General features: G+C 45.8%; 1 protein-coding gene across 1 annotated transcript in view; it reads right to left on the reverse strand.

Moving 5' to 3' along the window:
* The window catches only part of adgra2 (adhesion G protein-coupled receptor A2), a 166,655-nt gene extending 161,797 nt beyond the window's left edge, over positions 1-4,858 (reverse strand). Inside the window, exon 1 of the mRNA XM_068023383.1 lies at positions 4,089-4,858. Within this exon, the coding sequence (XP_067879484.1) occupies positions 4,089-4,297 (209 nt within the window). The 5' untranslated portion in view covers positions 4,298-4,858. The remainder of the gene's footprint in view (positions 1-4,088) is intronic.
* Positions 4,859-14,586: the final 9,728 nt, after the last annotated feature.

Consider the following 14,586-nt stretch of genomic DNA (forward strand, 5'->3'; position numbering starts at 1 on the left):
TAGTTAAGGAGGAAGAGTATCAAGTATTGGATGTGATAAACATAGGGAGGGAGGAAGTATGAATGGAATTAGCATCCTTAAAAGTTGATAAATCACCAGGGCCAGATGAAATGTACCCTAGACTGCTGAAACAAGCAAGAGAGGAAATAGCAGAGGGTCTGACCATCATTTTCCAGTCCTCACTGGATACAGGTGTGGTGCTGGAGGACTGGAGAACTGCAAACGTTGTACCTCTGTTTAAAAAGGGAGCAAAGGATAGACCGAATAATTACAGGCCAGTCAGTCTAACCTCAGGAGTGGGCAAATTATTGGTATCTATTCTGAGAGGCAGGATAAACTGTCACTCAGAAAGGCACAGGTTAATCAAGGATAGTTAGCATGGATTTGTTCAGGGATGATCTTGTTTGACTAACTTGATCCAATTTTTTGAAGAGGTAACAAGGAAGATAGATGAGGGTAGTGCAGTTGATGTGGTCTATATGGATTTTAGCAAGGCTTTTGACAAGGTCCCACATGGCAGACTGGTTAAAAAAAACAAAATCCCATGGGATCCAGGGAAATGCAGCAAGGCGGATACAAAATTGGATCAGTGGCAGGAAACAAAGGGTAATTGTTGACGGCTGTTTTCGCGACTGGAGGGCTGTTTCCAGTGGCGTTCCGCAGGGCTCAGTACTGGGTCCCCTGCTTTTTATGGTATATATTAACGATTTGGACGTAAATGTAGGGGGCATGATCAGGAAGTTTGCAGACGACACAAAGATTGGCCACGTGGTAGATAGCGAGGAGGATAGCTGTAGGCTGCAGGAAGATATTGATGGTCTGGTACGATGTGCAAAAAAGTGGTAAATGGAATTCAACTTGGAGAAGTGTGAGGTGATGCATTTGGGGGGGTCAAACAAGGCAAAGGGAATGGGAAAAAACAGAGGAATGTTGAGGAAGTGAGGGACCTTGGAGTGAATGGCCACAGATCCCTGAAGGGAGCAGGACAGGTCCATAAGGTGGTTAAGAAGGCATATGGAATCCTTTCCTTTATTAGCTGAGGTATAGAATACAAGAGCAAGGAAGTTATGCTGGACCTGTACAACTTATTGGTTAGGCCACAACTTGAGTACTGTGTGCAGTTCTGGTCACCTCATTACAGGAAGGATGTAATTGCACTAGACAGGGTACAGAGGAGATTTACGAGGATGTTGCCAGGACTGGAAAAATGCAGCTATGAGGAAAGATTGGATAGGCTGGGGTTGTTCTCCTTGGAACAGAGAAGGCTGAGGGGAGATCTGATTGAAATGTATAAAATTGAGGGGCCTGGATAGAGTGGAGGTGAAGGGTCTATTCACCTTAGCAGAGAGGTCAGTGACTAGGAGGCATAGATGTAAAGTGATTGGTAGAAAAATTAGAGGGGAGACGAGGAAAAGGTTTTTCACCCAGAGGATGGTGGGAGGGCTGGAACTCACTGCCTGAAAGGGTGATTGAGGCAGAAACCCTCAACTCATTCAAAAGGAGTCTGGATGCACCTCAAGTGCCGTAATCTGCAGGGCTACGGACCAAATGCTGGAAGGTGGGATCAGAATAGGTGGATTGTTTTTCTGCTGGCACAGACACTATGGACCAAGTGGCCTCTTTTGTGACTGAAACGTTCTATGGTTCTATTAGCTCCACTTTCCTGCCGGCCCCCCAGAACTCTTGACTCCCCTGTAGATCAAATATCTCTCTAACTCAGCCTTGATTATATTCAATGACCCAGCCCCCACTGCTCTCTGGGAAAGAGAATTCCAAAGATTAACAACCCTCTGAAAGAAGAAATTCCTCCTCATCTCCGTCTTAAAAGGGAGCCCCTTATTTTGCAACTGTGCCCCCAGTTCGAGATTCCCCCACGAGAGGAAACATCCTCTCAGCATCTACCCTGTCAGCCCCCTCAGAATCTCACCTAAACTGCAATATAGGTCCAATCATTCCTCAGCATACAACCCCTTCATCGCAGCAATCAGCCGAGTGAACCTTCTCTGAACTACTTCCAATGCAAATACATCCCTCCTTAAGTGAGGTGCAGTCTCAACAATGCCCTGTACAGTTATAGAACGACTTCCCTACTTTTATACTCCATCCCCCTTGTAATAAAGGCCAACATTACATTTGTCTTCCTAATTACTTGCTGTACCTGCATGCTAACTTTATGCGAGTCATGTACAATGACACCCAAATCCGTCTGCACCGCAGCATTCTGCAGTCTCCCACCAGGTAAATAATATTTTGCTTTTTTGTTCTTCCTGCCAAAGTGAACCACCTCACTTTTTCCCACATTATACCCCATCTGCCAAATCTCTGCCCACTCACTTAACCTATCTCTTTGCATACACTTTGTGTCCTCCTCACAAGTTGCTTTCACACCTTTCTTGTTATTGCAGATTTCCAGCATCTGCAGTATTTTGCTTTTATTACCATGAGCTCTTATCTTGTGTAGTAACCTTTTATGTGGCAACTTATCAAATGCCTTTTGGAAATCCAAATACACTACATCTACTGGTTCCCCTTTATCCACCCTGTCTGTTACATCCTCAAAGAACTTTAATAAACTGGTCAAACACAATTTACCTTTGATAAAACCATGTTTACTTTGCCTGAATGTATTATGATTTTCTAAATGTCGAAATTCCTTAATCATGGATTCTAGTGTTTTCCCAATGACAGCAATTAGGCTAACTGGCTTATAGTTAGTTTCCTGCTTTGACTCCCTCCTTTCTTGATTGGAGGTGTTACATTTATGGTTTTGCAATCTGCTGGGACCCTTTCAGAATCTAGGGAACATTACAACCAATGCGTCCATTATCTCTGCAGCCACTTCTTTTAAGATCCTCGGATGCAGGCATCAGGTCCAGGCGACTTGTCAACCTTTAGCCCCATTCGCTTTCCTAGTACTTTTTCTTTCGTGACAGTAGTTGTTTTAAGTTCTTCCCTCCCTTTTGCTTATTGACTTTCTGCTATTCTTGGGATGTTTTTTGTATCTTCTACTTGTTCCTAGTTTCTGCTATTTCCTTGTCACCCATTATTTCCCCTGTCTCATCCTCAGATGGACCAACACTTACTTTAGCTACTCTCTTCCTTTTTATATACTTGTAGAAGCTTTCACTGTTTGTTTTTATATTTCTTTCCAGTTTACTCTCATACTCTAATTTCTTTCTCTATTATTTTCTGATTAGTCGTTGAACCGAGGTCCCATCTGCCCTCTCAACTGGCTGTTCAGAATTCCACGACCACTATTGGACAAAGAGGAATTCTCCCCACCGTCCTGGCCAATATTTATCCCTTGCTCTTTGTGGAATTTTTCCATGTGCCTTTCTCTACCCATTGACTCCACCTCGATAGGCCCTCCGCACCACTTTTCGCCTGCTCCTCGGGGACACTTAGTCTCGAGGAGCTGCAATTTGCTCCATTCTCCCTATTCAGGAAACCATTAGCCCACTACTTGGCTGTTCATCCTTTACCAACACAGACTAGCCATCACTTGCAATCAGGGGCTGTAAAACTCGCAGGCAGTGGGCAAGGAACCATCCAAATGAAGCATCTCTGAACTGTTATCAGTTCACAGAGACTGTGATGCTTTATCATTTGGCCTAACCTGAAAGGGAAATCTCAGTCTCGCAAACACAAGCCTGTGGCTCCAAGGAATACATTCAGATCTTGTTTGGTTTTTTTTCCTATTTAATTCTTACTGATTTATTGCTTCCAGTATGAATCTGCTGTCACTATGTTTACTCTGAATATTATGTATTATTTTCTTCAACTATTAATTAATTAATGGTTCATTTTAAATTCTTCAAATTTGTGCTTTCCTTGTTAAATGTTTATCATAAACTTATGGCATTTTCTTCAATTATTGCTATGATACCGTTTTAAGTTGATATGTCCCTTCAGATTATGGATTTATTTATTGTTTATTTCATTCATGACTTCGCAGCTCACAGTTTCCGTCAAGCCCTAGTCACTGGTGGTCGGCGACGGGGCAGGAGGAAACTGACAAGCTGCCCCGATTGCTTCATGGGGCACTTAAATGGCAACTTGACGCAATATTCTTTAAAAAAATGACTCACAGATGCACAGTCCTGTTCGGCAGGAGGCTGGGCTCCGGGATGTCCACCAGCTCCTGTTTGCTGCAAACCACCTTTCTACGCACTTGAGGGTAACTGGGTCCCTTTGACCTTTCCTCGATGCAGACACAAGTGTTGGTGAGCAGCTCTGAACAGCAGTCTGTCTGACAGGACAGCCACAGGAGCAATCCAACCCCCAGCAGCCGGATCATGGTGACTTCTTCACAGCAATCCGCGCATCTTCCAATCCTCTGAACAACAATCACGTTTCAAAACTTTTTCTCTCTCTCTCTCTCAAAAAGTTTCTGGCAGCAGAGAAATGAACTGCCTGCCACATGTTTCTGCCGCTGTGTCCCAACCTCCTCTCAGTTCAGTCCATATTTTTTACCCCAGCTGCCCACTTATTTCTGAAAGATCTTTTCCTTGGGTTGGAGGAATTGCTGTCCCGTTAACTGCCACCATTCGACATCCAACCTGAGTTATAGACAGCTGAAATCCGCCGCATTTTTAAAATTCTCTCTTTTTTTACATCCCTTTCTCTGTAATTAAAATTTATATTTAAAAACACACACAAGTCCCTAACGGTGCTCGGTCTCTTCAAACTCCAAACAGCCCCACCAACCCGGGCTACTCAGTCCAACAATGCAGAGCTCCTGGCTTCTCGTCCCTGTCGCTTGCGATCGCGTTTTCCAGGCTGGCAGCATTCAGTAAGGAAGGGAGCTGTGCCTTTCAGATCGGACACAGCAGAGCAGAGCAGAGCCCAGGCTGCAGTTTCTCTGTCAGTCCCACATCAGAGGGAGAGGGGGAGAGCCAAAAGACTCCTTCTGGGTCCTAAAGCTAACCTCTCCATAACTCAGTGAACTACTTTATTGACAGGCAGTCCGGCTGAACAGCCAATTTGCGCACAGCAAGGTCCCATCAACAGCCAATGAGATTAAAGACTGGTCGTCTCCCAAAAAATAAGGGTTCCGCGAGTGGAGAAATGAACTGTGACATGTCAGACCTGGAGTGGATGCAGCTGACAGGGCAACTGCAAATGCTCTTCATAAAACACCAATGCAGCTGGGGTTAAATTATGAGGAGAGATGACACAAACTACAATTCCTCTGAATGTAGAAGGTTAAGGGGAGATTTGAACAAAGTTTGCAAAATATGAGGATGGGGTATTAAGATACACATATGGTAGATAAAGAAACTATTTCCACTGGTCAGAAAGTCTAGGACTAGGGAGCATAGTCTAAAAGTTAGAGCCAGATCTTTCGGGAGTGAAATTAGGAAACACTTTTTCACACAAAGGGCAACAGAATATCAAAACTCTCTTCCGCAAACAGCAATTTAAGCGAGATCAATTGTTAATTTTAAATCTGCGATTGATAGATTTCTGTTAGCCAAAGGTGCAGTTAGATTGGAAAGCTGGCTTTGTTCTCCTTGGAGCAAAGGAGATTGAGGGGAGATTTGATAGAGGTGTACAAGATAATGACATAGATAAATCAGACAAGGAAAAACTGTTCCCATTAACTAATGGTACAGGAACTTGTCGACACAGATTGATGGTTTTGGTCAAGAGATGTAGGGAGGATGTGAGGAAAAACCTTTTTTATGCAGCGGGTGGAAATGACCTGGAACTCACAGCCCATGAGGGCTGTGGAAGCAGAGACAATCAATGATTTCAAAAGGAAATTGGCAGGCCACTTGAAGGAAATAAATTTGCAGCATTGTGGGGATCAAGCAGGGGAGTGGGACTGACTGGATTGCTCTGTGCTGAGCCAGCATGGACTCTTTGGGCTGAATGGCTTCCTTCTACGTAAATTAATCTAGGACATGGTACAATGGTAGGTATTTGTGCTTAGTCTCAGATTAGCCATGATCTCACTGAATGGCACAACAGACTCAAAGGGCTAAATGAGCTGTTGTTCCCACATTAATCTGGTGTTTTAGTGAAGTTGGTTGAAGGACAGAGCCGTGGGAACTTTTACACCCACCTGTGCAAATAGACGAGGCCTTATGACTCAATACAGCTAGCTGCTCAGCCAAGGCTGACATTGATTTTAAAATGTGTCTTTCCCCCTTATCAATAAATCTTAGAGTAAGTGCAGCTGTTGACAGCTTCCAGCAGGTTTCGTCATGATTCTGTCTGACCTCCATCTTGTTCTGCAGCAGCTGAAGGATTGGGGTTCAGCTGAGATTTTTAAAATAAAATCCCCATTCCGGATTATTCAATTTTTGCTCTGCAATCCAAGGAAAGCTAGATATACACTTGAGGGAGAAAGGAAGAGACTGATATGCCGATAGGGGAGATGAAGAGTGGTAGGAGGCTCAAGTGGAGCATAAACACCAGCAGAGACCAGTTGGGCCGAATGGCCGGTTTTTGTTTCGATGTAATCTGCAGAATCCCCCACAGGCTGCAGAACGTGATCCATCTGGACCAGTCAGTGTTTTGCTGGAAGGCAAGGGGACTGGGTCTGCCACACATGGGATACTGTAGTGTAATGGTTACACTACTGGATTGGTAATCCTGGGACCTGGATTAATAATCCAACATGCAATTACAATTCCAGTCCCACTTTCCTTCCCAAATGTGGGTTGATATGTGACTCCAGGTCCCCACCAATGAGGTTGACTCTTAATTGCCCTCTGAAGTGACTCAGCAAGGTGCTCACTTGTACCAAACCTACAATTAGTGATTCAGGAAACAGGTCCCCTCACTACCATCTCAGGACAACAAGGGATAGACATGAAAAGCTGGCCGTGCCTGTGACACCCACATCCAGAGAATCAATTTAAATGGCTGGAGACACAGTGGCGCTGAGCGTGAAAGCCATCCGACAGGTTGCAGCAAGATCATGGCACATTTACATCCACCCACTGTTGGCAGATTCTGGCGAAGAGGCAATGCCTGCCTGCGTGAGAGTGATGATTCTCCCACTTGCACCTCCCCACCAATGAACCATTGTCGCTGCATCCGTTAGCCTGCAGCACATGGCCGCCAGTAAAACGGGCCATTTTCGACAAAAACTGCATTTTGTTGGATGCTCCGGATCCCTCACTGCCCAATTAGTTGCTCAGAAATCATAAAATGCAGCCAGGCCTGTGCTGACTTCAACTCAAGCAGCATGGCAGTGAACGAGTTACAGATGGTCTCATCATCTCCGGGCTAAGCTGGGGGGTGCAGGGGGAGAGGTGGGGGAAAGGATGAGCCAGGATTCCAACTTTTGCCCACAGTCCAGGGGACGTGAGAACAGAATCAGCCTTGGCTTTGATGCCCCCATGGTCAATCAGCCCTGCCGACACTCTGTGCAATATTCCCTTCTGCCACCACTGTGGCCGTGCCTTGCAATCTTCCAGTTAGGTTCACTCACGGCAGGCCCGTCTGGTTTAGGTTCACAGTTGCGTGGTTCTACATTTGAAAAAAACAGGATGTGGGCATTGCTGGCAATGCCAGTATTTACTGCCCATCCCTAAATACCCCTCATTAGGAGGTGGTGAGCCTTCTTGAACTGCTGCAGTCTGTGTGGTGTGGGTACACACACACAGTGCTGTTTGGGAGCAAGTTCCAAGGTTTTGCTTGGTGATCTCGTTCCAGGTCAGACTGGTGTGTGACTTGCAGGTATTCCGACGTGCCTGCTGCCCTCGTCCTGCCAGGTGATGCAGGCTGCGGATTTGGGAGTTGTTGCTGAAGAAGCTTTAGCGAGTTGCTGCAGTGCAGCCACAGTGTGCCAGAGTCGAGGCATATTACAGCACCGACAGGTATATACAGCTACATGTATATTATACATGACCTGCAGTTAAATAGTCTTTAATAAGTTCAGCCAGCCCATTTTGATAACTCTTGTTGATCCAGTGAAGTGAGTAGAGATCCCGAAATCGTGTCACTCTCTACCACTAAAGCTTGCGAGTAAATCAAATATAAGTCATTATACATTAGCTGCTCCCTCACTATGCTGCAACAGTGGGTTACACAAGCCATTCCATGTCCCCTCTGAGTGGGAGGGCAAGTTGGGAGGCAGTGCAGACTCACATGAGTCAGATTGACTGCATGATCATTCAGTTGGCAAAGTGCTTCAGAACATCCTAGATAATGAAAGGTGCAAGATAAATGCAAGTCTGTCTTTTTCTTGTATTAACAGACTCCACCGGCAGAAGGGAACGTTCATCCTATCAGTGTGGGCTGAATTCTAACCAAAGTCATAACAGTCTGACCCAGTGAACCACTCGTTTCCTTCTCTACAGCAGTGGTTGTATTTTGTTCGTGGCCCTCCTGGGACGGGCAAATGACAGCAGACCACCAACCAGTCCGACCCCACCCACTTTCACTCATCAGAATCAATGGGATGAATGGTGCTGCTTCTGATGAGATACCAATGTGGCGATGTCTGGTTCCAAGCTGGAAAGGTTCAGTCTCATGTCGCCCTCCTCGTTCAGCCAGTTCCTCTTCTTTATTTTCAGTACCACAACTGTTGAAAATTGAATTTCACAGTTGTATGCTGCAGCAGTAACACAAGTCTTGCTTATAAAAAACTACATTGTTGTTGCTCACACTTATGACGACTCAAGCTGTGCATGCGGGAGCCAGACATCATGCGAGTGGTGGGGATGAGAGCTCTGGCCTGTGATTTCATATGACCTCCACCATGGTGTCGCGCATCACTGACTTGCATTTTGGTCCAACCCCAGGTCCACAATTTGAGACCCACTGCTCTACAGCAAGCTGACTCTATTCCTTGATTTAATCTGTTCAGAAAAATGATAAAAACTTAAGCAGCATTCGAAAGGTGGGTGAGAAGCTGAAGCTTCTGTCAGCAGAATGAACTTCCCTCTCTAATCCTCTACCCTCACATGCCTTGAGTGTTAATGCTGAAACAGCGCTTCAATGCTGAAAATGATGCAGTACTGAGGGAGTGCTGCACTGACGGAGGGTCAGTACTGAGGGAGCGCTGCACTGACGGAGGGTCAGTACTGAGGGTGCGCTGCACTGACGGAGGGTCAGTGCTGAGGGCGCGCTGCACTGTCAGAGGGTCAGTGCTGAGGGCACGCTGCACTGTCAGAGGGTCAGGACTGAGGTTGTGCCGCACTGTCACAAGGTAAGTTCTGAGGGAGTGCTGCACTGTCGGAGGATCAGTACGAAGGGAGTGCTGCACTGTCAGAGGGACATTACCGAGGGAGTGCTGCACTGTCAGAGGGTCAGTACTGAGGGAGTGCTGCACTGTCGGAGGGTCAATACTGAGGGAGTGCTGCACTGTTGAAGGATCAGTATTGAGGGAGCACTGCATTGCTGGAGGGGCAGTACTGAGGGAATGCTGCACTGTCAGAAGGTCAGTCCTTGGAGGCCCTATCTGCCTTCTCAGGTAGATGTTAAAGATCCCACTGCCAGTATTTTGAAGATGAGCAGGGGAGTTCGTCCTGGTACTCCAGCCAATATTTAGCCCATAACCAACATGACTGAAACTAGTGATCTACTTATTATTGCTGATTGTGGGAGCTTGCTGAGCACAAACTGGCTGCATCTTTTCCTGCAATACAATCATAACTACACTTCAAAAGTCCTGTAAAGCAGTTTGGGACATCCTCAGTTCATGTAAGGCGCTATATAAATCCAAGACTTGCTTTTTCCTTCTTTACAAACTCCTCTTCCTTGATCTGTCCTCAAACTCCTTTGGCAAAGACTCAAAACTGTTAAAACTCCTCACCTCCCCTTCCTTCTCCAGACTGCAGCCTTTTAATTCCAAAGCTTAGTTACAATTAGCACTGAGCACCTCTGTGGGTCGTTTATGTGCAAGGAATGTCCAGGGTACACTTTTACAATAGTTCTCAGAAACAGGAACATTGTGTCGTGCTCAAAGGCTCGATCTGTTTTTCTAACAGCTGCCATCGAATAAAGATTGAAATGTGAGTCATAAATTATGAGCTTTTTTTGCAGCTTTAAGCACATCTGTAAAACATTTCCTACGAACCTTCTGCCGAACCACGGTGTTAAATTCAATAAATTAATGGAAGAAAAATTCCATGTAGTTCACAAAGGGCCTTTCGAAGGAGTAGGAAATGTGACAATAGTCAATCATTGGCTTACAATCATGGTATACATACATAGACATCCACACACTAATTATCTACATGTGGGATGTGTATGAATATAAACATATGTCCATATATATACTCACATATACAGACAGACACACATATATAAAAAACAACACCCATAAGCATTTGAACACATACGTCTATAGTAAATTGAAAAGCATATTTACAAATATTTCTTGTCAACTTCCTCATTATAAATTCTTTGGTCCAGATTTATAATGAAATGGCCTATGTAAGCATGTCATGGTGCTGCGCCACCACTGGCAGAAGAGTGTAGTTACAGCTTGATGCATTCACATCGATAGTTCCAACTATAAATGTGGATATAGGAATGTTCCTAGACTTACATAAAAGTTACAGCACAGAAACAGGCCATTCAATTCAACAGGGCCACTGTTTATTTTCAACACGAGCCTCCTCCCACTCTCCTTCATCTTACCTTATCGACATATCCTTCTTTTCCTTTCTCCCTCGTGTTTATCGAGCTTCCCCTTATAAATGTATCTATTCACCTCCATCAATCCCTTTGGTAGTGAGTTCCACATTCTCACCATTCTCTGGGTAAAGACACTTCTCCTGAATTCCTTAGGATGAAAATAGAAAAATATGGCCACCATGGTCATATTGGTCTCGAATCCAAGATGCTTGTTCTGGATTGTTCTCCAGCTTTATTGTTCTGGAAGTAATTAAACTAGTTCCTCGCTGAGGAACGCAATGAGGTGAGGTTAGGCTTAAGTATGCTGAGCCATGGCTCAGTGAGTAGCACTTTCACTTGAGTCTAAAGATATGGGTTCATGTTCCACTCTAGAAATTTGAGCACATAATCTAAGTGCAGTAGAGAGCACTGCTCTGTCAGAGGGGCAGTACTGAGGCAGCACTGCACTGTCGAGGGGAGACTGAAGAATGAGTGCTGCACTGTGAAGGGAGGTAGTACTGAGGGAGTGCTGCACTGTCGGAGGGTCAGCACTGAGGGAGCGCTGAACTGTCGGAGGGTCAGTACTGAGGGAGCTCTGCAGTGTCGGAGGGTCAGTACTGAGGGAGTGCTGAACTATCGGAGGGTCAGTACTGAGGGCGTGCTGAACTGTCTGTCGGAGGGTCAGTCCTGAGGATGTGCTGTAGTTTCAGAAAGGCAGTGCTGAGGGAGCGCTGTACAATCGCAGGGGCAGTACTGAGGGAACACTGCACTGTCAGTGGGGCAGTACCGAGGGAGCCTTGCACTGTCGAGGGGAGACTAAAGAAGGAGCGCTGCACTGTGAAGGGAGGTAGTACTGAGGGAGTGCTGCACTGTCAGAGGGTCAGTACTGAGGAAGCGTTGCACTGTCGGAGGGTCAGTACTGAGGGAGCTCTGCAGTGTCGGAGGGTCAGTACTGAGGGTGTGCTGTAGTTTCGGAGAGGCAGTGCTGAGGGAGTGCTGTACGATCGCAGGTGCAGTAGAGGGAACACTGCACTGTCAGTGGGGCAGTACTGAGGCAGCACTGCACTGTCGAGGGGAGACTGAAAAAGGAGCGCTGCACTGTGAAGGCAGGTAGTACTGCACTGTCGGAGGGTCAGTACGGAGGGAGCACCGCACTGTTGGAGGTGCCATCTTTCAGATGTGACAGTACCTGAGACCACATCTGATCTCTCAGATGGATATGAAATATTCCTTGGCACTATTGGAAGAAGAGCAGGAGAGTTCTTCCTCTGTCCTGGGGGAGATAATCGAAAACAGATTATCTGGTCATTATCACACTGTTGTGTGTGGGAACTTGCTGGATGCAAATTGTTTGCCATGTTTCCTACATTAGAACGCTAACGACACTTCAAAAGTACTTAATTGGCTGTGAAGTGCTTTATGACATCCTGAGATCGTGAAAGGTTCTATGTAAAGGCAACTCCTTTCTTTTTTCTGAAGCAGTCCCTCAAAATCTTGCAGCATTTTGAATATTACAGAATCATACAGCGCACAAGGTGGCCATTCAGTCCGTCGTGCCGATGTTGGCTCTTCGGTAGAGCTATCTAACTGGTCGCCCTCCCCGACTTGGTCCTCAAAGCCCTGTAAATGTTTTCCCTTGAAGTATTTATCAAATTCCCTTTTGAAAGTTACTATTGAATCTGCTTCCACTGCCCTGCTAGGCAACGCATTCCAGATCACAAAAATTTCTCCCACACCTCCCCTCTGGTTCTTTTGCCTATTATCTTAAATCTGTGTCCTCTGGTTACCGATCCTCCCACCAGTCGAAACAATTTCTCTTGATTTACTCTATCAAACCATTCATGTTTTGAACACCTCCATTACATCTCCCCTAAACCTTCTGTGCTCCAAGGAGAACTCCAGCTTCTCCACCTAACTGAGGTCCCTCATCCCTGGTACCTAAAACAAATGTGAATTCATCTTACAGTGCTTTTCTTTTCAGCTCTCTGTCTTTAAAGCCTGGAAGTGACATTGCCAGGGGCAAGTGTGGAGCCTACCGTGAGATGCTACATCCTGGGGATTGAGAGGAAAGGATTCCCATTTCTCTGTTGTCTTCCAGACAGTCCCTCTCACAGTTAGTTTCTAAAACACGCAAACTGGTAAGTTCACCATTCACCTTTCCAATTGTGAATATGAGTGTATGCATATCACAATCACCAGATTCAGCATGCCCGCAGTACACAGCCAATTAGGAAAGGACAGACTGGCATTTCTGTCGCATTTTCACAAACTCAGGATAATGAAATTCCTTTGAAGTGGAATCATTTTTGTAATGTTGGGAAATTATGATCAAATTGAACACACAAATCACACCAATTCTCTTCAATCAGGTTGTGGTACCACCCCCACCCCCCCCCCCCCAACACACTGCCCCACTAACGGACAAACCTCCACACCCCATGGGTTGGAAAATTGAGCCCATTACAGTTAACCCAACTCCCTCCGCTGTAAGTTTATGGAGATTAATGGAGGAACATCAGTAGAGATACAGACAGTCACACAAGGCGCTGGGGGGAGGAGTTACTGAGTGAGCATGAGGGAGCTGAATTTGAAAGGTCGTAGTTGTAGACTATTTGTTCTTGAAGGAGCCCCTCGGCAAATATCTCACTAACACTAAACTCAGGCATTGGACCTATCTGTGATGAACCTGGTGGCTGGGAATACTGTGTTCACAATGTTGGATCCTTTTCCCTGCTGCTGCATACATTCCTCGCAACACAGCAGGACACATCTCGGTGATGTGACGTTTAACTCTCCCCTCGAAAGAGGAGAGGAAAACAGCAAACAAGTATGGCAATATGTCTGGACTGTTCCACATTTTCATTCTTCATGCAAAAAAATCCCAGGAATTTTTCTTTAAAGCCTGTGACAACAGCAATTTTCTACCATGTTTTTTTCAGATTGACTGTTCGACTGTGTCAGACATTAATTTTGTTTTGAGTTGGTTTGAGGTTTGGGTCCCTGTGTGAACCACGACCGCCATCTGGTGTAGCTTCAGAGAACAGCAGCAGCTGTGAGTCATTCGCAGCCAACATTTCCCCTTAAACCTCACCCTTCATTATTGATCCCAGTGCTCACCCTGCAGAGGGTGAGAACCAGCTCCTGATGCTGTTCTCTCTCCCTCTGTGGCCCTTGCTCTTCAACAGTGTCTATGAGGAATCTGTAACACTCTGAAGTTAAGTGTCTCGGCCGACGTCCCACCTCTTGTATTTCCTTTCACTTCCTCAACTTGAATGCAAATGTAATCAGAGGTTGCAACTTTGCTCTTGGCAGCAGACCTCCTCACAGCAGCACCAAGGGTACAATGGCACCAGGTGGTCTTCACAGCAGCACACAGGGTACGATGGCACCAGGTGTTCCGCACAGCAGCACCCAGGGTACGATGGCACAAGGTGATCTTCACAGCAGCACCCAGGGTACGATGGCACAAGGTGATCTTCACAGCAGCACCCAGGGTACGATGGCACAAGGAATACAGTAAGGCCACTGGATCCAACTTAAATCAGGCTAACTGTGGGAATCGTCACTTCTTCTCAGCAGCAGTGGATCAGCACCAGCCTCATCCTCGTTATGGTTCAGTGGGGAGCACTCTTGTCTCCTACGTCAGGAGATAGTGGGTTCAAATCCACTCCAAAGAAATGAGTACAAAATCTGGCCTGACATTCCCAGTGCAGTACTGAGGGAGTGCTGTACAGGCAGAGGTACCATGTTTTGGTTGAGACGTTATATGGAAACCCCTGAATGCCCCCTCAAGGGAGCATGAAAGATCCCTAAGCACTATTCAAAGAACAGCACGGAAGTTCTCCCCTGTGTCCTGGGGCCAATATTTACCTACAAAACAGATTATCTGGTCATTATCAAATTGCTGCTTGTGGATCTTCCTGTGCGTAAATTAGCTTTTGCCTTTCCTAAATGACAACAGTGACTACACTTTACAAGTACCTTGTTGGCTGTAAAATATTTTGGCCT

The sequence above is a fragment of the Heterodontus francisci genome, chromosome 47 (genome assembly GCF_036365525.1).
Source record: "Heterodontus francisci isolate sHetFra1 chromosome 47, sHetFra1.hap1, whole genome shotgun sequence".
Lineage (NCBI taxonomy): Eukaryota > Metazoa > Chordata > Chondrichthyes > Heterodontiformes > Heterodontidae > Heterodontus > Heterodontus francisci.